General features: G+C 45.7%; 1 protein-coding gene across 2 annotated transcripts in view; it reads right to left on the bottom strand.

Moving 5' to 3' along the window:
• GANAB (glucosidase II alpha subunit) overlaps positions 1–20,848 on the bottom strand; it is a 121,104-nt gene extending 100,256 nt beyond the window's left edge. For both annotated transcript variants that reach the window (XM_053448796.1, XM_053448795.1), the window contains exons 1-2: positions 20,750–20,848; positions 9,840–9,938 (exon numbers count right to left, since the gene is read on the bottom strand). In XM_053448796.1, coding sequence (XP_053304771.1) covers positions 9,840–9,938; positions 20,750–20,766 — 116 coding nt within the window. In that variant the 5' untranslated portion in view covers positions 20,767–20,848. The remainder of the gene's footprint in view (positions 1–9,839; positions 9,939–20,749) is intronic.
• Between the last annotated feature and the right edge of the window lie 3,439 nt (positions 20,849–24,287).

Consider the following 24,287-nt stretch of genomic DNA (forward strand, 5'->3'; position numbering starts at 1 on the left):
GGCATTGAGTCCTTTAACCACTAGATAGGGAGGCATGTATTGATCCCTCTGCCTCCAAGCACAGGCTGCCAAGTGTTAAGCTCAATGCTGACAGATCCGAAGACTCTGCCGCAACCCTCCCCAGAAATGGACACACCAAACTCTTGGGGAAGACTTCTCTGTTTATTGCAAAGCAGACAAGGTTATATAGCAAAACAAGGGGTGGGTAAAACACTACAAACAATCCAGTACTTTGTATACAAAAGGAAAGTTAACATAAGGAAATTAACTCAGACATTTAATTACATCCTGAGATACAATAGTTCACACCACAACAAAGGATCAATAACTTCACCTCAAGATAATGGCAGTGAAGACAGGAAGCAGCACCAATAAACAAAGGCAGGGCTCTACAAATCCCAGGCGCCAGGTCACCATGGCGACTGATAATTTTGTCCTGGCGCCTAGGTGTTTGTCAGCCTGTTAAATCCCCCCAAAAAATGCCACGTCGCCACAATCATGGCAGGACAGACCAGCACAGCCACCCCGAGCCCGCCCCCAAGCCTGTGATCACTCCCACGGAGTGATTCTGTAGGCTGAAAATGCAATTGCCGGCAAACCGGCAATTGCGTTTTCAGCTGCCACAGACAGCTTCAGGGAAGGGGGCTATGCGTTGATTGGGTCCCCACACAAGTGTGGGGACCTGACACAACATCCCCCCTGCTGCCTGATCGCTCCATGAGAGCGAAAGTGCAGAGTTAACCCCTTCAATGCCGCAATCGCGGCATTTTAGGGGTTAATTTCCGTTTTGTACGGGGCTCTGCTGCTGGTGACCAGCAACAGCAAAAATGAGCCCCCACAAGCCCTTTGATGATTACTGTAGGCACGGAAGCCTACAGGATTCAAAGAGACTCCTCCCTGCAACGGCTGGTCTATAGACCAGCAATTGCTTCCCAGCTGCCAGAGGCAGCTTCAGGGACAGGGGAGAGGGTACTTCGGTCTCCACACAAGTGTGGAGACCAGCCCCAACCCTCCCCTGCTCCCTGATCGCTCCATGAGAGTGACAGTGCAGTGGTAACCCCTTCAGTAGCACAATTGTGTATGACACATTTGTGGCATAGCAGGGGTTAACATTTGTCCCCACAAGCTTGTAGTGACTAAATATCAGCCAACGCTGTGCTCCAATGGAACATCAGCATTGAAAGAGTTAAAAACCAGTTTATCATAAAAATTAAAGAAAAAAAAAAAAAAAGAAGAACTGACCTGAAAGTCCAGGGTGCTTCCAGGTCAAATGCTGTGAGTTTAGTAAGTTGGCTGATTATTATCAGATCACTCCTGACCAACTGTTAGTTTAAAAAAAAAATCCTGGCTCCTAACTTTTTTAGCTGGCGCCTAGATTCACAAAATTTGTGAAGCCCTGCATAAAAGGGATTATACAAAGAAGGAAAATACAAAATACACATTAACCCTTGTATGCCCACAAGTCTTAGACAACTACAATCACACATGGAAATGGTTAAAATACCAGCATTTGCCATTCTCATACACAAGAGACTTTCTTTTCGTGTTCTCCAAACGTTCTCTGACCAGGAGAGCAGATACCTCCGTCTGGACGGTCTGCTTAATGACCAGCCACTCACGATCGTAAACGTGTATGCACCTAGCCCTCCGACATCTACGTTCTTCGATAAGCTCGCACAATTGCTCCTCACGACTCCACCGGGTGGTCTTGTTATTGGAGGGGATTTTAATTCAGTTCTGGATCCCTACATGGATAGGACTCTCTCGACGGCACGGACCTGCCCGGCCTCCCTCTTTAAACCCTTGCAGAACTTTGTCAGGTCTCTAGGATTATTTGACACGTGGAGGCTCCTCCACCCCACAGATCGGGACTATTCGTTTTTCTCACAACCCCACACAATGTACTCCAGGCTGGACTATTTCTTCCTCAATCAATGCCTCCTTCCATTGCTTCTTGGATCTAAGATACACGAGATCTCATGGTCGGACCACGCCATGGTAGAGATTTCACTGGCAGGCCTTTCCCCTCCCCCCTCCGAACCTGCGACTGGCGACTCAACGACTCCCTGCTTCTCAACCCTGAAGTTCGGGGGACCATAATAACTCAATCCCTCACCACTTACTTCGCGGAGAATCTGTCCCCAGAGGTCACCCTCGGTACCACCTGGGACGCGCACAAGGCGGTCCTTAGGAGCCAATTCCTAGCTCTGAACTTGGCCAAGCTGAAACAACATCTTTCGCAGATCGAGGACCTTGGGGCCACCTTGTCCAGACTTCAAGCGGATCAAACACGCTCCGGCGACTCGTCTTCTTCGGGAGATCATTTCCACCAGGGGCCAGCTGAATTTATTACTCTCTTCTGACACCAAAGCGCTTCTCCACACTAAACAATGGTTCTTCGAGAAAGCGAACAAACCAGACACTATGTTGGCACAGAGGCTACAGAACCTCATTCGCTCCCGGACTATATACAATATAAAGACGAGTTCGGGCTGCTTGACCTCTGACCCTGAAGCCATCGCGGATCGGTTTGCGGAGTACTATTCTCACTTATACGACGGCAAGAAAACTTCCCCCTCGGTGTCGCTATCGTCTGACCTGCAACGGTTTCTCTCTGAGTGTAAGTTGCCTTCTCTTGCTCCTTCGGCCCTAGCTAACCTGAGACGGTGGACGAGGTCTCTGCTGCCCTTAAGTGCTTTAAGAATTCGAAGGCCCCAGGTCCCGACGGCTTCACCGCTAAACATTATAAATCCTTTGCTGCCTGCCTTCTACCGCACATGGCCGCGCTATTTAACACGTTCCTCAAGGGGGAGGCGTGTCCTTCTACGGACATGCAGAGGGCCAAGATAGTAATGATTCCCAAGGAGGGCAAGGACCCTTCGCTTTGCTCCAACTATAGACACATCTCCCTCATTAATATAGATTTGAAACTATTTGCCAAGGTGCTTGCCCTCCGGTTAAATGGGGTCTTGCCCGCTCTGGTCCATCCTGACCAGATGGGCTTCATTCCGGGGAGGGAGGCCCCAATTAATATTAGGCGCTCTCTGAACCTGGCCCACTCGCGTCGGAGGACCTGGACGCCAATGATGCTTCTGTCCCTGGACGCAGAAAAGGCCTTCGACCGAGTGGACAGGGGGTATCTGTGGTCAGTCATGCGGGCCTTTGGCTTTTCCGGGGCCTGCTCTCTTTGACATCCCCACTCACGTTCCTGCCTAATTTGTATCACCTGCTAGGGCAGTTCGGGAAGTTTTCCGGCTATAAAATTAACTCGGACAGATGCGAGGCCTTAAATATTAGCCTTCCCTCCCCTATGGTGAAGCTCCTCTCCCTTAACTTCAATTTTAAATGGCGGCCCTAATCCCTGCGGTCCTTGGGCATTAATATCACCCCCTCTCATCAGCAGATGTATGCAGCCAACTATCCGCAACTACTCCAGTCTCTAAAACGCGATCTCACCACTTGGTCCGCCTATGCCTTATCACTTATGGGGAGAAGATACCGCTGGCCTCTAGGGGGCTATTGAGAGGTTTGTTTGGCAGGGCCGAAGGAGCAGGTTTGCTAAATCGACCCTTTATAGGTCAAAGAAGGCCGGAGGGCTATCCATCCCCCTCCTTTATGAATACTATGTTGCAGCTCAGTTAGCAATGCTTTTATCCCTCTCTGTGCGCCCCTCGCCTGCGCTTTGGGTTGAGCTGGAATCGGATCTCTCCTCTGGGGCGAATCTACGATGGCTTTATGTGGCACCCCACCCTGGATAAAAGCAGGGTTTCCGGCAGCCCTACCCTCCTCCACTCTCTCTCTGGTATCAAGTTCGACGCAAACATAAGCTCACGGACAACAGTTTCAGATTGACGCCGTTGTTTCAGAACTGGGACTTCCCGGTGGGTCTTCAGGTTCGTCCGTTCCAGTGGTGGGTCGACAAGGGACTAGCATCATCAGCAACTGGCATCATTGCACAATATTCCTGCTACTGAAATTTTTCGATACCACCAAATTTCCCACGTTCTCCTTCTGTTTCTCAAGCACCATCCGGACCACGTACCTACCTTTTACGAACAAGCAAGCAACCGCTCGCACAAAATCAGTGGCGCGATCTCCCATCTATACAATCATATTTTGGGGGTGAAATACCCGTCCTCGCCTTCCTTTGAACGCCGATGGGAGACCGACTTGGATCAAATCCTCGACCCCTCTGACTGGGGGGAAATTTATGAGAACGTTTGGAAAGTCACCGCTTGCACCCTCGTACAGGAGAACTACTTTAAGGTATTGTCTCGCTGGCATCTTACTCCTTCGCGACTGCATCGTATGTTCCCGATGCACTCTCCTCTCTGCTTTCGGGGCTGTGACCCCGCTACACATTTGGTGGACTTGCCCCAAGCTTATGCCAATATGGTCCCATTTCTTCAGTTTCAGTGACGCACTCGGGGAACCCCTTCAACCAGAGCCTTGGTCGGCTCTTCTCTGTAGATGCTATCCTTCGGACGCTCTGATTAAACCAGCACACCGTCTCATATTTCGAGTTTGTACGGCGGTCCGTCTTACTATTGCCAAGTGTGGAAGTCGGGCACTCCTGAGATACCCGCCGATGAAGCTAAAAGTTGGCATATGCTGAAGATGGAAAAAAAATCACGGCTTACCTGCATGACAACTCTCATCTTTTTCTTCTCACCTGGGGGCCGTGGCTGGAGAAGTTCGGGATGTCACCTGCGGCAATTTCGCGCTGATGTCTTTTGTTCGGCTAGCTGAGGCTCTGAGGCTTACCCGCTGCGAACCTTCCCCTTACCCTTTTTTTTTTATTATTATTTATTTTTTTTTTTTATTATTTGTTTTTCCCCTCTGCTCTTTCCAGGTCTCTCTTTTGTCTCCTGGCTTTACCCCCCCTTCTATTCTCTGTATTTCTTTCTGAAGATGATTTCCAATGATTACACCTGTTCCAGACCCGCCAGTGTTGGCATACTATGCGCCTTTATGGGCCTTCGTCACCTAGGCACCAATACTCACGCCTATTGACATGGTGCAGTCTACTGCTTCAACTGGGGCTCCCTTATATACATCACCCCCTATAATGAGATTATTTGAGATGCTCTGCTCTATATATTGTACCTGCTATGTCATGTCTGTATTTGCGTTTCTCTGGAAATCGTCTTTTATATTGACAAAATAAAAATTACTTTACAAAAAAAAAAAAATACCAGCATTTGAATTACCTTGGGTTTTATAAAAATATATGGTTTGATGGGGTAAATTGCATTTATGGTAAATCTTTTTCAAAGATACCCGAAATAGCACATGGGGCAGAATGTCCAGCATTGGGGGGAAAAAAAAGTTTTGAAATAGCAAAACGCTACTGGCAATAAGCACCAACCATAACGTGCAGAAAAAAAAAAAAAAAAAAAAAAAAAAAACCACAAACATAAAAACAGTGGGTATTTCTAAACTCAGGACAAATAGTAGATATAGATAATAGATGATAGGGCTGCAACTAACGATTATTTTAATAATCGATTAGTTGGCCGATTATTTTTTCGATTAATCGATTAATCGGATAAAAAAAAACAATATGCAAATTTTTCGTTTATTTAAAATAATTTAATGAACTGGATGTTAAAAAACAACTTAAAATTTACATTAACATTCTTATTTTGTTATGATGTAATAAAAAACAATATTTTCAAAGTACAAGAACCCAAACACAATATTTATGAAACAAAATAACCCCAAACATTCTGAAAAGAGGTGGACTATTACTGTTCAAGAAACTTTGCCCCAGCCCTGGCACTTTGCACCCAGCACTTTGCACCCAGCACTTTGCACCCAGCACTTTGCACCCAGCACTTTGCCCCAGCCCTGGCACTTTGCACCCAGCCCTGGCACTTTGCACCCAGCACTCAGCACTTTGCACCCAGCACTCAGCACTTTGCACCCAGCACTTTGTATCCAGCACTTTGCCCCAGCCCTGGCACTTTGCACCCAGCACTTTGCCCCAGCCCTGGCACTTTGCACCCAGCACTTTGCCCCAGCCCTGGCACTTTGCACCCAGCAAGCACTTTGTACACAGCACTCAGCACTTTGCACCAGCACTTTGCACCCAGCCCTGGCACTTTGCAGCCAGCCCTGGCACTTTGCAGCCAGCCCTGGCACTTTGCACCCAGCACTTTGCACTGTGCCCCTGCACCCAGTCTCCAACTCTGCCCTGCACCCAGCCCTGCCCCCACACTCACACTCTGCCCTGCACCCACTCTGCCCTGCACCCACTCTGCCCTGCACCCACACTCACACCCTGCCCTGCATCCCCACCCCCACTCTGCCCTGCACCCAGTCTCCCACTCTGCCCTGCACCCACACTCACACCCTGCATCCCCACCCCCACTCTGCCCTGCACCCAGTCTCCTGCCCTGCACCCACACTCACACCCTGCATCCCCACCCCCACTCTGCCCTGCACCCAGTCTCCTGCCCTGCACCCCCCACCCCCACTCTGCCCTGCACCCCCACCCCCACTCTGCCCTGCACCCACACTCACACCCTGCATCCCCTGAAACCCCACCCCCACCCCACCGTGGACCCCCACCCCCGCGAACCGCTCTGTGCGAATGGAGCCACTCGCACAGAGCGAACCGCTCTGTGCGAATGGAGCCACTCGCACATAGCGAACCGCTCTGTGCGAATGGAGCCACTCGCACAGAGCGAACCGCTCTGTGCGAGTGGCTCTGTGCGATCTGTGCACATAGACATGAAGAATACTTACCTCCGGAACGCGTCACATCCGTCACGTAGCTAGAAGGCGGAGACTGCAGAGCGTGTAGCAGAAGCGGGGAACGCTCGCGGAGGTAAGTAAAAGGAGCCGAGTGCTCCAACAACGAATCGATCACTCGATTAATCGATAACGGAAATCGTCGACAACGATTTCCGTTATCGATTATTATCGATTTTATCGATTCGTTGTTTCAGCACTAATAGATGATATGATAAAAATAATGGTATCTAAAAAAAAAAAAAGCCCTGTTTGCCCTGAAAAAAAAAACATTATATAATATGTACGGGTGCACAAAATGAGAACGAAGAAAATTACAGCTAAACATCTGTTAAAATAGCCACTGTCCCAAAATGTACTACGAGTAAGAAACAGTCATTAAGGGGTTAATAAAAACTATGATTGAGAAAAATGCATTTCTTGTTTTTACTTTTTTTTGTCAACCTGCCCCCCCAGTCATGAACATCTGCCCTCAGCCTTGCCGCGCTGCCCCCCCAGATATGCCTCTTATACCCCTGATATAAGGCATTTCTCCCTATATGCCACTCCCTATACTGCCCTCCCCATGCTCCAGACTCCCTGGTGTCTAGCTGGCAGACACTTCTGCAAGGGCTTCTATGACTAAGCAGCAGAAGGACATGCAACGCAGGTGCTCTAGCATAAAAGCCCCAGTGGAAGTGGAGGGCAGTAGCGGAGGTAGTCTGCGTGCATTCACTGGGTGCCAGAGGAGGATTCAGGTCACCTGTAGTGCTGCAGGGGATCTGGATCGTAGTGTTATAGTAAAACCTCTATTTGAGGTCGGATTAGAAGATGAGGGGTATTTTTCCAGAGAAAAGATTTTTCGATAAAGTCAATAATGAAAATCATTGATGATTTTCATTATCGATTAGTTGTTGCAGCCCTAGTTTATTTTGTGATGTATTGGAGCGTATGCTCTGATACAACCTGGAGACCAAGCTAGCCGGTGAATGCTGAGCACAACTTCTCACATGGGGTGAGAGATGTGGGCAAGGTTTTCACATTATGTAGTTAAGTCACAAAAAGCAATAACTGACAGTGTCATAATCTGGCAACAAACTAGTTAGGGTTTAATTGGGGAATGCTGGACATGGGTCAGTTTTACCAGATATTACACGTTTTAGTAGGAGAGTTGTAGCACCTCGAAAAGACACCCGAGGTGGAGGTCATCACTTAAATATTTATAGCAAGCCGCTATTAAAAAGTATGTTGGTCAAAGATCCTAAACGCAGACAAATAGAAACTAATAATTTTGTTTTCATTAGCTTTTATAGACTAGTAAAAGTATTTCACCATTTTTAATAGGAAATTAGATGTTAATAATAATGAAAGAACTAAAGAAAGATAGAACTGGTGTATGTACACTATTACAGCTAAAACACAAGTAGGGCTGCAACAACTAATCGATGATAATCTATAATGAAATTCGTTGGCAACGAATTTCATTATCGATTAGTTGAATCGATTTTTATCGATTATAAAATGAGGGTTTTTTCAGAGCAAATGCTCTGAAAAATACCCCTCGTGTTATAATCCGTTTAGTGTGACTCACAGGAGTCACAGCAGCAGTTGCTACTTACAGTTCCTCCCTGCAGTCACTGACCGATTGGCCTGCCCACTTCCTTTTTCCAGTCCCTCCCTGCAATCGCTGCTGGAGAAAGAAAGGGGGGGGGGCAATCGGCAGTGACTGCAGGGAGGAAGAAAGGGGCGGAGCCAAATGGCAGATTGGCTCCGCCCATTTCCTTAGCATCGCCATGGCTGTGACACTCATCTAACTGAGTATAAAATTAATATTTGGGCTGCTGAAAGTTAGGGGAGGTGGGGGTTAATTTAGGGGCAGTTATAGTTAATGGGGTGTTTAGGGTTAACTTAGGGGCAGTTATAGTTAATGGGGTGTTTAGGGTTAATTTAGGGGCAGTTGTGGTTGATGGGGTCTTCTCTTCAGGATTAATTTAATGCTGAGGACTGAGGGTTAATTTAATTAATTTAATAAGGTTAACTTAAGGTAATGCCATAGAGGTAAAGGGGGGCAAACTGAGGGGAATCTAAATCCTGGGGCAGTGAAGATTAATCCTGTATTTATTTATAAAAGTATTGTGTCTGTGAACGAGTCTGCAAAACCTACGAGGGCACTATGGCATATAAGGGTAAAGGGGGGCAAACTGAGGGGAATCTAAATCCTGGGGCAGTGAAGATTAATCCTGTATTTATTTATAAAAGTATTGTGTCTGTGAACGAGTCTGCAAAACCTACGAGGGCACTATGGCATATCAGGGGGGTATACGGCATACCTGAGGAGGACGGAGTGAAATATCTGGGGGTATAAGGCATATAGGGCATATAAGGCATATGTGGGGAGGGCAGTGTGGCATGTCGGGGAGGGCAGTGTGGCAAGCCTGGGCTCAAATATGCATAACTGGGGGGCAGGTTGGGGAAATAAAAACAATAAATTTTTTTTATTCTGCTGTTTGTTTTTAACATCCTATGTTACTTTATTAAATAATTTAAAATAAATGAAAAATTTAATTTTTTTATCCAATCGAAAAAAATAATCGGCCAACTAATCGATTATGAAAATAATCGTTAGTTGCAGCCCTAAACACAAGCACCGCTAAACAGCCTCAGTCACGAATGGTACAAAGAAAAAACAGCAATCATTAAGGGGTTAAAGTTAGTTTTCGTTTGTTTATTTCGTTGCTGTTTACTCCAAGTTTTTGGAGATCAGTACGAACGCACAAATAAGGTTAAAATTTATTTTTAACAAAGTTCATACGAACCCAAATGCACGAGTTTAAGGAATAGTATGAAGGTTTTAGCAGCTAATTAGCATGCACAAAATTTATTAGCTCCACATACATGTGAGGTATTGATAAAAACCCATGGATATGCACCTAGAATTGGAAACAGGCACATTAAAGCACCTACAGCAGCAAAGAGTGACAAACTTGAATAAGAAGACAACCAGATAAATATAGTATAGACCAGACCTGGAGAAGATAGATTTCTTATATGAATAAGCGCGCTAACTTCCCACACAAAAGTGTAGCTCTCCATCAGCCACTTACCTGCAGAATGAGCTCTGGTCGCATGTCTTGAAGTTGCTCCTGTCAACGCTCAGCGCAGGTAAAAAGCCGGCACAGAACAGGAGAGTGACCATGAGGACCCTGTGGAAATGGCAGCGTCAGAAAAATGTTTCCAGGTGCTAATGCACATTATTAAAAACACACTGGTCTGATAAACTCACAATTAAGGTTTGTTTCTAATACTTTATTACTGTATTTGCTCAATTAGAAAAGGTTTTTTCAGATCAAGTGCTCTGAAAAATACCCCTCGTCTTATATTCAAGGTCGTCTTATAATCAGACCTCAAATAAAGCGCAGACTACAAGACTAAGATCCAGAACCCCTGCTGAGCTGCAGGGGACCTGGATCCTCCTCTCTGGCAGCCCGTGGGTGTCTGCACAATACGCGCAGACAACCTCCACTTCTGCCGGGGCTCCGGCATGTGACATGAACATCCAGTGCTCCACCATAGAAGCTTCAGCAGAATAATCAGCCAGCAGCAGAAGAGGTTGTCTACGCGCATCGCGCAGACATTCACCGGCTGCCAAAGAGGCGGATCCCCCGCAGTCCTGCAGGGAACCGTTTTCTTCCTCTCTTGCAGCTGGTGGTCTTCTGCACGATGCGCAAGGTAATGCATTACTGAGGACTAACTTTCTCATTTGCAAGAGCCCTTCATAATACATAAATTAATGTGCTAAAAAAAAAAACAAAAAAAAAAAATAAAAAAACTCAATTTGCATTGCTAATCTCAGAAGCTATATTCTAATTTATACTAATATGCAAGATCAAAACAAAATGTAATACCTTTAGGTACAAACGTTAATAAAGTAATCATACCTTATTAAGACATCATCACTAACTTTTTTGTTTGGCTACTGGGCAGAGAGATTCAAAAAAGGCAGACCTGTCATGCTTGAGCTTCCATACAGCTGGTATACATATAGATTACATAAGGTGAACAGTTTAAAGGTGCTGTTGCTCCTAAAATATCACCAGATACGCGCTGCAATTTGTAGAAGTAAAAGGAACCCCATAAGTCATTTTTCTCCTTAAAGCTACCCGTCCCTTAACTACATTTAACAAGTAAAAATAGTACAGTTGCTTAAAGAGGCTTGCCATTCCTCCAAAGCCCTTGCCTACATATTACATCACTATAGCCAATTCCAGATTCATATGCGCATGAAATAGTAACGTTTTACAGAAAAGTCTTCCATATTGCCGCTATGGAGCTTTACTTCATATAGGTATGCATACCTGGGAACATCTGAGCTCCAGCTACCCAGTGCCTTCCCTTGCGGGACACGGCCAGGACTGCCCACTGCCATCGGTCCAGCTGCTGTCGCAAGAAAGACTCCCATTTAAAAGGGAAATAGGCACGGAGTGGGGTGTGTCAAGACCCTGCTCCTGCAAACCAGAGGATTCAGGTGTTGACCTGGAGAAGAGGAGCTCCACCCGGGAGTTCCCCGGTATGTAGGTATATATTGAAACACATGCACAGCAGCACACCTCATCACAGACATTCGTCACAAGCAAAAGACACTTGAACAAAAACTCATTACACACATTAAGTAATGACATATCACAGACATAGAAAGTCAATGGAGCCCAACTCACTAATCGCAATGTGATTGGTAAAATAAAAAAATAGTTAAACTGTATATATATTATATTAGGGCAGCAACAACTAATAGATTTTATAGATTATAAAATGAGGGTTTTTTCAGAGCAAATGCTCTGAAAAATACCTCTCGTTTTATAACCCGACCTCAAATAGTCAGGTCGGATAATAACACTAAGAATCAGATCCACCGCAGCACTGCAGGGGACCCGGATCCTCCTCTCTAACAGCCAGTGGGGGGTGTCTGTGCGATGAAGTTAGGATGCAATTCTTCCGTTCATTCAATGCCACAGCAGTTACTACTTCCCAGTCCATCCATGTAGTCACACCGACAATTGGCTCCGCCCCATTCCTTATAGCGTCCGGCGTGGCATATCTGGGAACGACGGCGTGGCATATCTGGGAACGACGGCGTGGCATATCTGGGAACGACGGCGTGGCATATCTGGGAACGACGGCGTGGCATATCTGGGAACGACGGCGTGGCATATCTGGGAACGACGGCGTGGCATATCTGGGCTCAAATGTGCATAATTGGGGGGGCAGGTTGGGAAATAAAAACAAGAAATGCATTTTTTATCAGTTTTTTTTATTCTGCTGTTTGTTTTTAACATCCTGTTTACTAAATTAAAAATTTTCATTTTTTTATCCGATTACTAGAAAAAGTTATCCGCCAACTAAACAATTATGAAAATAATAGTTGCAGCCCTGATGTAATCACACACACACACACACACACATACGTATTAGGGCTGCAACTAACGATTGCTAGCCAATACTTCTGCCGGGGCTTATATGGTGGAGCACTGGAAGGTCACGTCACGCTGGTGCTTCATCATAGAAGCTCCGGAGGAAGTGGAGGACAGTAGCGGATCCTCGCAGACGCCGGGATCTCCTGCAGTGCTTTAATAAAAGTTACACACCAAAACTGGACAGAAAATGCAATAAACACACACACATATATACATATATATATATATATACATATATATATATATATATATATATATATATATATATATATATATATATATATAAATAAAAATGTTAACAGCAATCACACTGCTATCGTGCCCAGTAGGGCCACAACTAACGATTATTTTCATAATCGATTAGTTGGCAGATTATTTTTTTGATTAATCGGATTTAAAAAAAAAAAAAAAAAAAAAGCAAAATTTTTCATTTATTTAAAATAACTGGATGTTAAGGGGCAGGGCCAATCGGCAGTGACTGCAGGGGGGCACTGGTAAGTAGTAACTGCTGTGAGTCACACTGAAACGGATTATAAAACAAGGGGTATTTTTTCCAGAGCATTTGCGCTGAAGAAAAAAAAAAAACCCTCATTTTCGAATCGATAAAAATCGATTCAACTAAATCGACAATGAAATTCGTTGGCAACGATCTTCATTATCGATTTGATCGATTAGTTGTTGCAGCCCCAATGCCCAGGCAACCAGGACATGATAGGCGTGCGATTGCTGCTAACAGTTATATAAGTAATATTGTTATTGAAATCACACTCCTATCACACCCAGGTTCCAGCATGTACCGGTTGCCTGGGCATGATAGCAATCACACGGCTATCATGCCCAGACAGCCAGCACAGGGCATGATAGGAGTGTGATTACAGGCTCCCTATGCCATGCCCCCCGCACCCATATACACATTAATTCACAGATACTCATACACCCTCCCGCACCCCCTACCTGAACTGCAGCTCTCTCACTCCCAGACTACTGCAGGGGCCCTGCTCCTTCATCTTGAACAACTTTGCTGGCCACGCCCCCAGAGGAAGAAGGAACAGAGCAGCCTCACGTGATGTGCATTCAGGTGACTGCTGGGTTCCTGGTCTCCTGGCAATTTGAGGTCTGATTAAAAAACTACCTCGATTATAAGACTTTTTTCAGAGCATTTTTTTCTCTCTCTGACTGAGAACAGCCCACTGCAATTTGTTCACATCTTGGAAGGAACAGTAGGTGTACCTGAGCTCCAAGGTGCTACAAGGTGGGCTGGTAGGAGAGACGACTTTTGGGAAGTATATTCTGTTTTATTTTATACTGGAAACCAGCTTAGCTGGCCAGTTCTGTGTTAGCCAGGGAAGACTACCGTTTAGAAAGCCTCCTAAAAACCCTATAAGAAACAAAAAAGTTTTACTAGTAAATATTAACTCACATGTAAACTATTTTTTTCATATTTAATAAAAACTATGATTGAGAAAAATATTTATTTCCTTTTATTTGCCAACCTGCCCCCAGTTATGCACATCCTCACCCCTGATTTGCCTTATACCCCCTATATGCCACTGCCTCCCAGATATGCTTTTTAACCCCCCCCCCCCATCTGCCACTCTGCCTCCCAGATATGCCTTTTAACTCCCTATATGCCACTCTGCTTCTAGAAAGCCTTTATACCCCCCCACACACACACACTATGGTTTGATGGGGTAAATTGCATTGGGCGGCTTCAAAGATGTCCCAAATATCACATTAGGCAACAACCAGATTTGGAGAAAAAAAAAATTTGAAACAGCAAAACGCTACTTGTAATTATTGCCCAATAACTTGCAGGAAACAGGTTTTACATTTTCCAGCATTGCTGTTTAGCTGTAATTTTATTCTCTCATTTAGTGCAACCACACACACATTGTATATTTTTTTTTTCAGGACAAGCCGGGCTTTCTTTTGATACCATTATTTGTACTAGGGCTGCAACAACTAATCGATAAAATCGATAATAATCGATAATGAAATTCGTTGGCAACGAATTTCATTATCGATTAGTTGAATCGATTATTATCGATTATAAAATGAGGGTTTTTTCAGAGCAAACGCTCTGAAAAATCCCCCTCATTATATAATCCGTTTAGTCTGACTCACCGTCTCACAGCAGCAGCTCCTACTTACTCCCCCTCCCTGTAATCACTGTGACAACTGGCCCCGCCCCTTCCTTCTCCAGGCCAGAACCACATGGCTGTGACACTCATCTAACTGTAAGTATATATATAATGTGTATAGGGCTGCAACTAACGATTATTTTAATAATCGATTAGTTGGCCGATTATTTTTTCGATTAATCGATTAATCGGATAAAAAAAAACAATATGCAAATTTTTCGTTTATTTAAAAGAATTTAATGAACTGGATGTTAAAAAACAACTTAAAATTTACATTAACATTCTTATTTTGTTATGATGTAATAAAAAACAATATTTTCAAAGTACAAGAACCCAAACACAATATTTATGAAACAAAATAACCCCAAACATTCTGAAAAGAGGTGGACTATTACTGTTCAAGAAACTTTGCCCCAGCCCTGGCACTTTGCACCCAGCACTTTGCACCCAGCACTTTGCACCCAGCACTGGCACTTTGCATCCAGCACTTTGCACCCAGCATTCAGCACTTTGCACCAGCACTTTGCACTTTGCACCCAGCCCTGGCACTTTGCACCCAGCACTTTGTACCCAGCACTCAGCACCCAGCACTTTGCCCCAGCCCTGGCACTTTGCATCCAGCACTTTGCACCCAGCACTTTGCACCCAGCACTCAGCACTTTGCGCCCAGCACTTTGCCCCAGCCCTGGCACTTTGCACCCAGCACTTTGCACCCAGCCCTGGCACTTTACACCCAGCACTTTGCACCCAGCCCTGGCACTTTGCACCCAGCACTGGCACTTTGCACCCAGCACTTTGCACTGTGCCCCTGCACCCAGTCTCCAACTCTGCCCTGCACCCAGCCCTGCCCCCACATTCTGCCCTGCCCCCACACTCACACTCTGCCCTGCACCCACTCTGCCCTGCACCCACTCTGCCCTGCACCCACACTCACACCCTGCATCCCCACCCCCACTCTGCCCTGCACCCAGTCTCCCACTCTGCTCTGCACCCACACTCACACCCTGCATCCCCACCCCCACTCTGCCCTGCACCCAGTCTCCTGCCCTGCACCCCCCACCCCCACTCTGCCCTGCACCCCCACCCCCACTCTGCCCTGCACCCACACTCACGAACCGCTCTGTGCGAATGGAGCCACTCGCACAGAGCGAACCGCTCTGTGCGAATGGAGCCACTCGCACAGAGCAAACCGCTCTGTGCGAATGGAGCCACTCGCACAGAGCGAACCGCTCTGTGCGAATGGAGCCACTCGCACAGAGCGAACCGCTCTGTGCGAATGGAGCCACTCGCACAGAGCGAACCGCTCTGTGCGAATGGAGCCACTCGCACAGAGCGAACCGCTCTGTGCGAGTGGAGCCACTCGCACAGAGCGAACCGCTCTGTGCGAGTGGCTCCATTCGCACAGAGCGATTCGCTCTGTGCGAGTGGCTCTGTGCGATCCGTGCACATAGACATGAAGAATACTTACCTCCGGAACGCGTCACATCCGTCACGTAGCTAAAAGAAGGCGGAGACTGCAGAGCGTGTAGCAGAAGCGGGGAACGCTCGCGGAGGTAAGTAAAAGGAGCCGAGTGCTCCAACAACGAATTGATCACTCGATTAATCGATAACGGAAATCGTCGACAACGATTTCCGTTATCGATTATTATCGATTTTATCGATTCGTTGTTTCAGCTCTAAATGTGTATGTGTGTGTGTGTGTGTGTGTATGTAATATATATATATATATATATATATATATATATATATATTTGGGCTACTGAAAGTTAGGGGAGGTGGGGGTTAATTTAGGGGCAGTTATGGTTAGTGGGGTGTTTAGGGTTAATTTAGGGGCAGTTATGGTTAATTGGGTGTTTAGGGTTAATTTAGGGGCAGTTATGTTAATAGGGTGTTTAGGGTTAATTTAGGAGCAGCTGTGGTTAATGGGGTGTTTGGGGTTAATTTGAGGCAGTTGTGGTTAATGGTGTGTTTAGGGTTAATTTAGGGGCAGTTATGTTAATAGGGTGTTTAGGGTTAATTTAGGAGCAGCTGTGGTTAATGGGGTGTTTGGGGTTAATTTGAGGCAGTTGTGGTTAATGGTGTGTTTAGGGTTAATTTAGGGGATGCTGTGGTTGATGGGGTCTTTAGGGTTAATTTAGGGGATGCTGTGGTTAAGGGGGTGTTAAGGGTTAATTTAGGGGCAGTTATGGTTAATGGGGGGTTTAGGGTTAATTTAGGGGAATCTAAATCCTGGGGGCAGTGAAGTGACATATCTGGGGGTATAAGGCATATACAGTATATAAGGCATATGTGGGGAGGGCAGTGTGGCATGTCTGGGGAGGACGGAGTGGTGTATCAGGGTGTAGAGTGGCATATCTGGGGGTAGAGAAGTGGCATGTCTGGGAGGCAGGGTGGCATGTCTGGGGAGGATGGAGTGGGGTATCAGGGGATATAAGGCGTATCAGGCACAGTGGCAGATGTGGGAGGCATTGTGGAGTGGCAGATGTGGGAGGCAGCGTGGAGTGGCAGATGTGGGAGGCAGCGTGGAGTGGCAGATGTGGGAGGCAGCGTGGCGTGGCAGATGTGGGAGGCATTGTGGAGTGGCAGATGTGGGAGGCAGCATGGCGTGGCATATGTGGGGAGGGCAGGGTGGCATGTCTGGGGAGGATGGAGTGGTGTTTCAGGGGGTATAAGGCATATCAGGCACAGTGGCATGTGGGGGGTAGAGTGGAGTGGCAGATGTGGGAGGCAGCGTGGCATATGTGAGAGGCAGCGTGGTGTGGAATATGTGGGAGGCAGCGTGGAGTGGCAGATGTGGGAGGCAGCGTGGTGTGGTATATGTGGGAGGCAGCGTGGAGTGCTGTGGTAGGCAGCGTAGCAAGCCTGGGCTCAAATGTGCATATATTGGGGGGCTGGTTGGGAAATAAAGACAAGAAATGTATTATCAAAGTTTTTTTATTCTGCTGTTTGTATTTAACATCATTTGTTTAGTAAATTATTTTAAATAAATGAAAAATTTACATTCATTTTTTTTATCCGATTAATCGATTAATCGAAAAAATAATCGGCCAACTAATCGATTATTAAAATAATCGTTAGTTGCAGCCCTAATTTGTACCATATCTAATGTACTATAATTTTTTTGGTTTAGTGTTTGTTTTTTCAAGCCGGCTTCACCTCACGTGACACACCGTTCCTGTTCCCCTGGGCAGGTCAAGAGAAGTTAAAACAGATGCGAGCAACATAGAGGGAGACAGCTCCCCTGTGTAAGTCTGCGAGCGGCACCAGAAGATCTGCAGTTCAGGTAAGGGTGGGGGAGGGTGTATGAATGAGTATACGTGAAAGAGGGAATGAATATTTGTGATGAATGAATATGCATGCGATAGCATGGATGTGTAAGTAGGGGGCAGGGCACAGGGAGGCTGTAAGTTATGTGCATGTATTGGCTGCTTGTGTATGATAGGAGTCTCATTGCTTTATTAAATACATATAATTACTAACAGCAATCATACTCCTATCATGCCCAGGCATACCCAGATTCCAGCAAATACTGACTGACTTGGCATGATAGGAGTGTGATTGCTGTTAGCAATCATATATTTAATATAGCAATGACACTCCTATCACGTACAAGCAACCACAATAGCAAAAGCTAGCAGAAATTACACTTATATCATGTCCATTAGTAATACTTACATTTGTTTTTTCCTGCTGCCCTCCGATGTGATGACCCTCTCTTTGCCACGAGGAACACCTGTGAGCCCGCCCTTCGAACGTCACGTGTTCAAAGCTGCACAACGGACCGGGCAGACCAACGCGTGAGTGAGCAGAACCAACAGTCTGGTCCTGCTCACTCACGCGGGCCGCACCTGGAAGTCCGGCGGGCCACATTTGCCCTGCACATCAATGATCACCTCCTAAACTTCAATGGTGTGACACCAAACAACCACCCCAGCGAGGTTGAAAAGAATCCTCAGGAGTCTCTCCAGACCCTCCTGAGAATCTTGCTCCACTTGCAGGTTGAATACAGGTACTGCATTTAACCATGCAAGTCAACGGAGCCCAGCTTTCTAATCACAATGCGATTAGTAAGATATTCAAAAAATAAAATATGAAAGTAAAAAAAAAAAAAAAACAAAAAAAAAAAAAAAAACTAACATTTAAAAAATATTATGCAGTGATGTCACCAGAGGAACCATCCAGAAGTGCACTTCCCAAATGTGGCATTTTAAATCCCAAACAACTCAACAAACCCAATTACCTGAATTACGAGCCTTTTACCAGCCAAACAATCTGACAAACCTATGCATGTGGGGTATCACCGCACTCAGGAGATGTTGCTGAACACATATTGGGGTGTGGTTCGACAGTGACATATTCCAGAACCTGTATATTTATAACTAAATTACAATTTGTGAGTGATTTATTTTTTTTTTTTTTTTTTTTATGACAAAGTGTGGTTGTATAATTAGTGCACGGAAAGGGTTATAATAACAGCATTTGAAATACCCTGGGGTGTCTAGTTTTCAAAGATATATGGTTTGATGGGGATAGATGGAGTTAACCGGCTTCAAAGATGTTCCAAAGGAGGAGATGGAGGCAGAATAACCAGATTTGGAAATCATAAAATGCTACTTGTACTTATTGCCCTATAACTTACAAAAAACAGCAAAAAAAAATAAAAATACAAACATTGGGTATTTCTAAACTCAGGACAAATAGTAGAATCTTTCTTTTAGGTGAGAAAAAGATTTTTTGAACACAAGCACCTCAAAAGTGATAAAACAGCCTCGGTCCCAAAGGGTACAAAAAGAAGAATCACGGAGGGTGTAGCCCATCAGGTCTCACGGATTAGCTCTTTTTACTTTTGAAAACATTTCAATTAGAACTACTTCCTCTGTAAACACTGTTTTACATGTCCCTATTTGTTTGTGAATCATTTCGCCTCATTTAATTTTCTTTGTTTTTAGTTTAGTAATTCCTGTTTTCTTTCACTTATATAAATAAAAGTATTACCCTTTTTGTTAACTTGGCAATTTCCTGATGCGTCTGTTTTGGCACATCTAATTATGCATTGTCCCTCCCCTTTATACTCATCAGAATCTTCTCTGCACATTTGAAAAACCCTGCGTGTTTATAAATAGAGATCTAAGAGACCCTGTTATAGCATGACTGAAGATAAACCCCCCCCCTATAGTAAGACTCAGGTGAGGGCTGGCAGCCTAAGGACTGGGGGTCAAGTCTAATCAAGTGGCCAATAGCGCCACCAAATCAGCCCACCACCCTTGAAATCTCCTGGTGGGCAAGTACAGTCCTGGTTGCGACCCCTGCGGGCTTTTGCCCCATATTAAAGACAACCCTGGCAGTCGTATGGCATAATCGGCAACTGCAGCGCACGGCCATTTCGTTTAGATTTAGGGCAGCCTTGGGGGGAGGGCTGCCCCTGGTAAGACATCTGGGCCTTTCGGCTATACCGCATTTACATAACACAGGAAACAGGCACACAATCATGGAACAAATGAATCGGCGGGCGGGCGGTCTTGCTGAGGTTGCGGGTGGCCAGGCACTGTACCTGCAGGTCCCGGTAATCCCGCAAGGCTGCCTTCTCACTGCTCCCTTATAGTGTCTCCTCTCTTGCTCAGCCCAGGAACAAAAATGGAGTCACGTGATGTGATGCCACTTCCCGTGACTCCACCTTGTTCCTGGGCAGAGCAAGAGAGGAGATGCTGTGAGGGAGCAACTCGAGGGCAGCGTTGCGGGACTGCGCGGGAAATCTGCAGTTAAGGTAAAGAGGTGTGCTTAATTGGCCACAAATGTGGCAGGAGCGGGAGGGATTTCCATGTCAGACAACACTCATCAACATTTCCCCTTAGACACCCTAAGGCCACAAGATATGGAGTAAAACACCACTTTTAACCATGCTACAACTGCATGCTGTCACTTGTCAACAAGTTGCCAATCACACAACCAATCCCTGCAAAATCTCATGTTATACTTCATCAAGTAATAAGTTCCATATTGTGAGTTTATAATACCCTTATTAAACAAAAGGAAATTGCAATACAGCAATTTTCATATGTAACACACACATAGGCTCAATGGTTTTTCATATTTAGATTGACAATTTCAAACAATTATTAAAATACTTAAAAATTCACATGCTACTTTGCTACTCTCATGCTACTGTAACATAATGAGAAACTGCACGTTATTTCATTGCTCATTTGGGCTGGCATTCATATAAATTGTAATCGGAATAAATAACATCCCATCGTTTAGCTGAATGTATACACAACGACGGTATAGACGTAGCGCAGATTCCATGTCAAACAACGGATCGATCGATACTTCTAACGTACAAACATTTATATGAAACAAATCCACATGCATCGATATATTTCAAGAGATAAATCTTCATCTCACCTTCCCAGTACCGCCATCTTAAACCGGATCTAAACTCTGACCCCTGTAGCCGGCTCTATTAGACAAATCCTACCTACGCCCAGCATTGATACGTCAAAAGTGCACGCCAGCAGTAGCCACGTCAACGCACTTCACTGGCTAGACGTTTAACAAAAAGTCACGCCCACATAAACGCCCACTTTTGCTCATCATTATTAGTTAATTATTCTCTCTTAACGTAAGTGTATATTATACTATGAACAGGGCACATTTCGTATTTTGTTCACTTTATTTTTATTTATTTACGCACATTTTCATACTTTTTTAGCCGTAACTTTTTCCAGCTACTTTTTTTTTCATTTAAATGATTACACCAATAATACCATTAATTGTTCATCTGAGTTTGTAGTTACCTAATTTTTAAAGTTGCTAAGGAACAGATGATTGTTATTCTGTCCTTATGCGTAAAACCATATAAGTGTACTTTATTTTTCACGCTGCTGTAGTTTACCTTACATATATATATATATATATATATATATATATATATATATATATATATATATATATATACCGTATTTGCTCGATTATAAGACGAGGTTTTTTTCAGAGCAAATGCTCTGAAAAATACCCCTCGTCTTATAATCGGGGTCGTCTTCTAATCAGACCTCAAATAGAGGTCTGATTAGGAGACTAAGATCCAGATCCCCCGCACCGCTGCAGGGGACCTGGATCCTCCTATCGTCGCCCCCCCCCCGCACGCACGCACGCACGCACGCACTTACCGGTGCTTCCGGAGGTGAAGTTGGCAGCGGGGGTTTGTATGCGTCCGTCGCAAATACCTTCCCCGACTGTCAGAGATCAGAGTTCCAGAGTTCCTGATCGCTGACAGCCGGGGAAGGTATTTGCGACGGACGCATACAAACCCCCGCTGCCAACTCCACCTCCTCCCGGCTGCCGCGGAATGAGACGTCAACCCGCTGCCCCGGCAATACAGCAGGAAATTGGAAGCACCGGTAAGTAAGTAAGTGTGTGTGTGTGTGTGTGTGTGTGTGTGTGTAGGGCATTTCTGTAATGCCTTACACCCCTATATGCCACTCTGGCACTTAGGGGGTTAAAAGGCATATTATGGGGCAGAGTGGCATATAGGGAGGTATAAGGCATTTCAGGAGGCAGAGTGCTCTATTAAATGCCCCCTTAACGCCACTCTGCCTCCTGAAATGCCTTATACCTCCCTATATGCCACTCTGCCCCATAATATGCCTTTTAACCCCCTAAATGCCAGAGTGGCATATAGGGGTATAAGGCATTTCTGGAGGCAGAGTGCTCTATATAATGCCTTTTAACTCCCTTAATGCCACTCTGCCTCCTGGAATGCCTTATACCTCCCTATATGCCACTCTGCCCCATAATATGCATTTTAACCCCCTAAATGCCAGAATGGGATATAGGGGTATAAGGCATTTCTGGAGGCAGAGTGGCACATAGGGGGTCAAAAGGCATACCATGGGGCACAGTGGCATATAGAGGGTTAAAAGGCATATCATGGGCCACAGTGCCATATTGGTGTGGCAAGCCTGGGGGCAGATGTGCGTAACTGGGGGCAGGTTGGAAAATACAAGGAAATAAAAACAAAAAAAATATTTTTCTCAATCATAGCTTTTATTAAAAAAAATAGTTTACATGAATTAACATTTACTGGTAAAACTTTTTTCCTTTAGGGTCGTCTTATATTCAGGCTTTTTCTTTTTTTCCTAAGTTAATATTCAGATTTTGGGGGGTCGTCTTATAATCAGGGTCGTCTTATAATCGGGCAAATACGGTATACCGTATTTGCCTGATTATAAGACATTTTTTTTTCCAGAGCAAATGCTATGAAAAATATGCCTCATCTTATATTCGAGGTTGTCTTATAATCCAACTTTAAATAGCGCTGTTGGGGACCTGGATCCTCTCTTGGAGCCGGTGAACATCTGCGTGATGCATGCAGACAACCTCCGCTCCTACCCCACACTTCCACCGAGGCTTCTGACGGAGCACTAGCGCAAAGTGACCTTCCAGTGCTCAGTCATAGAAGCCCCGGTGGAAGTTTCAGGTAGCAGTGGAGGTTGTCTGCGCGCATCATGCATATATATGTATATAATTTAAAAACATTGACAATAAATGAATCTTATAAAGTCAATGTGGGAGGGAGTACAGTTGTCACGGAGGGAATATCCCTGAATAACCAGGACATTAATCAGGGGTATTGCCTGAGCAATTAATCCCAATATATCACTAATAAATATAGTACATTACATATTACAACAAGATTGGCTCTATACTAAAAAAGTTAAAATAATGTAATCATAAAATAACACACTAATGCACTAGAAGACATCTTCTAAGCTGCCTGACACGCCAAGCTTGCTGTCACAAGGCACTCACACTAAATGACACACTGAAACAATCCCTTCTCTTGCGGATTTCACAGAAATGTAACAGTTCCTACAGGGAGTAGGTCCGTGACCGTGGTTCTACAATAGTACCAGAGGCAGCAAAACTAGCAGATGATTATGCCAACAGCAGAGTTCCAGCCCCTAAGCTTTTTAGTATATCTACAGGCGCCTCGATCTGGAAAAGACCAGCTATTCAACCACCATCTATAAGCCTAGCATGAAGGTCAGGAGCCACGGCAGCACTTGTCACATGTGACGGGACCGACCTGTACCTAGACTGGCTACTCCCGTCAATCGATGCTTCCTCCTGCCGGGACACCAACAATTAACCCCTTCAGCACAAGGCAGAACCAGCGTTGTGGATAGAAGGGGGGACGTGGCTGCACCGGAGCTGCGTTGGCACTGTGGCTATCCGAAGCTTAGCTACACAGTGTGGCTATTACAATAAAGGATCATAGCAGCCCATCCCAAACATCAGGCAACACTCATGTTGAGGTGAAAACCGGGCAGGCAGCGGGGTTAGGATACAGATCCCCCGCAGCGGTGCAGGGGACCTGTATCCTACTCTCCGATACGCTCAAACAGCCTCCCCTGCCATCACTTTCCATGGGGGGTTGCCGGCACGGGAGGTTGTCTAAGCGCATCGTGCGGACGGTCACCGGCTGCGGCACGTCTGCACGATGTGCTTTAACAATCTCCCGTGCCGGCAACCCCCCATGGAAAGTGATGGCAGGGGAGGCTGTTTGAGCGTATCGGAGAGTAGGATACAGGTCCCCTGCACCGCTGCGGGGGATCTGTATCCTAACCCCGCTGCCTGCCCGGGAATTCCCACGGGGAGATTGTTAAAGCACATCGTGCAGATGTCCCGGCAGCGGAGGTTGTTTAGCCGCATCGCCGCAGCCGGTGACTGTCCGCACGATGCGTTTTACCTCTGTCCCCAAGACTTACCAGAGCAGACTCCCAGGTGTCTTGCGGGGCCGGCGGGGGACATCTACGCAATACGTGTATACAACTTGTGGCAGCATATCTCGGGGGGGGGAGGAGGAGGACAGTGGCAGCATATCTCGGGGGGGGGACAGTGGCAGCATATCTCGGGGGGGCAGAGTGGCAGCAAGTTTTTT

The sequence above is a fragment of the Spea bombifrons genome, chromosome 10, assembly GCF_027358695.1.
Source record: "Spea bombifrons isolate aSpeBom1 chromosome 10, aSpeBom1.2.pri, whole genome shotgun sequence".
NCBI classification, from domain to species: domain Eukaryota; kingdom Metazoa; phylum Chordata; class Amphibia; order Anura; family Pelobatidae; genus Spea; species Spea bombifrons.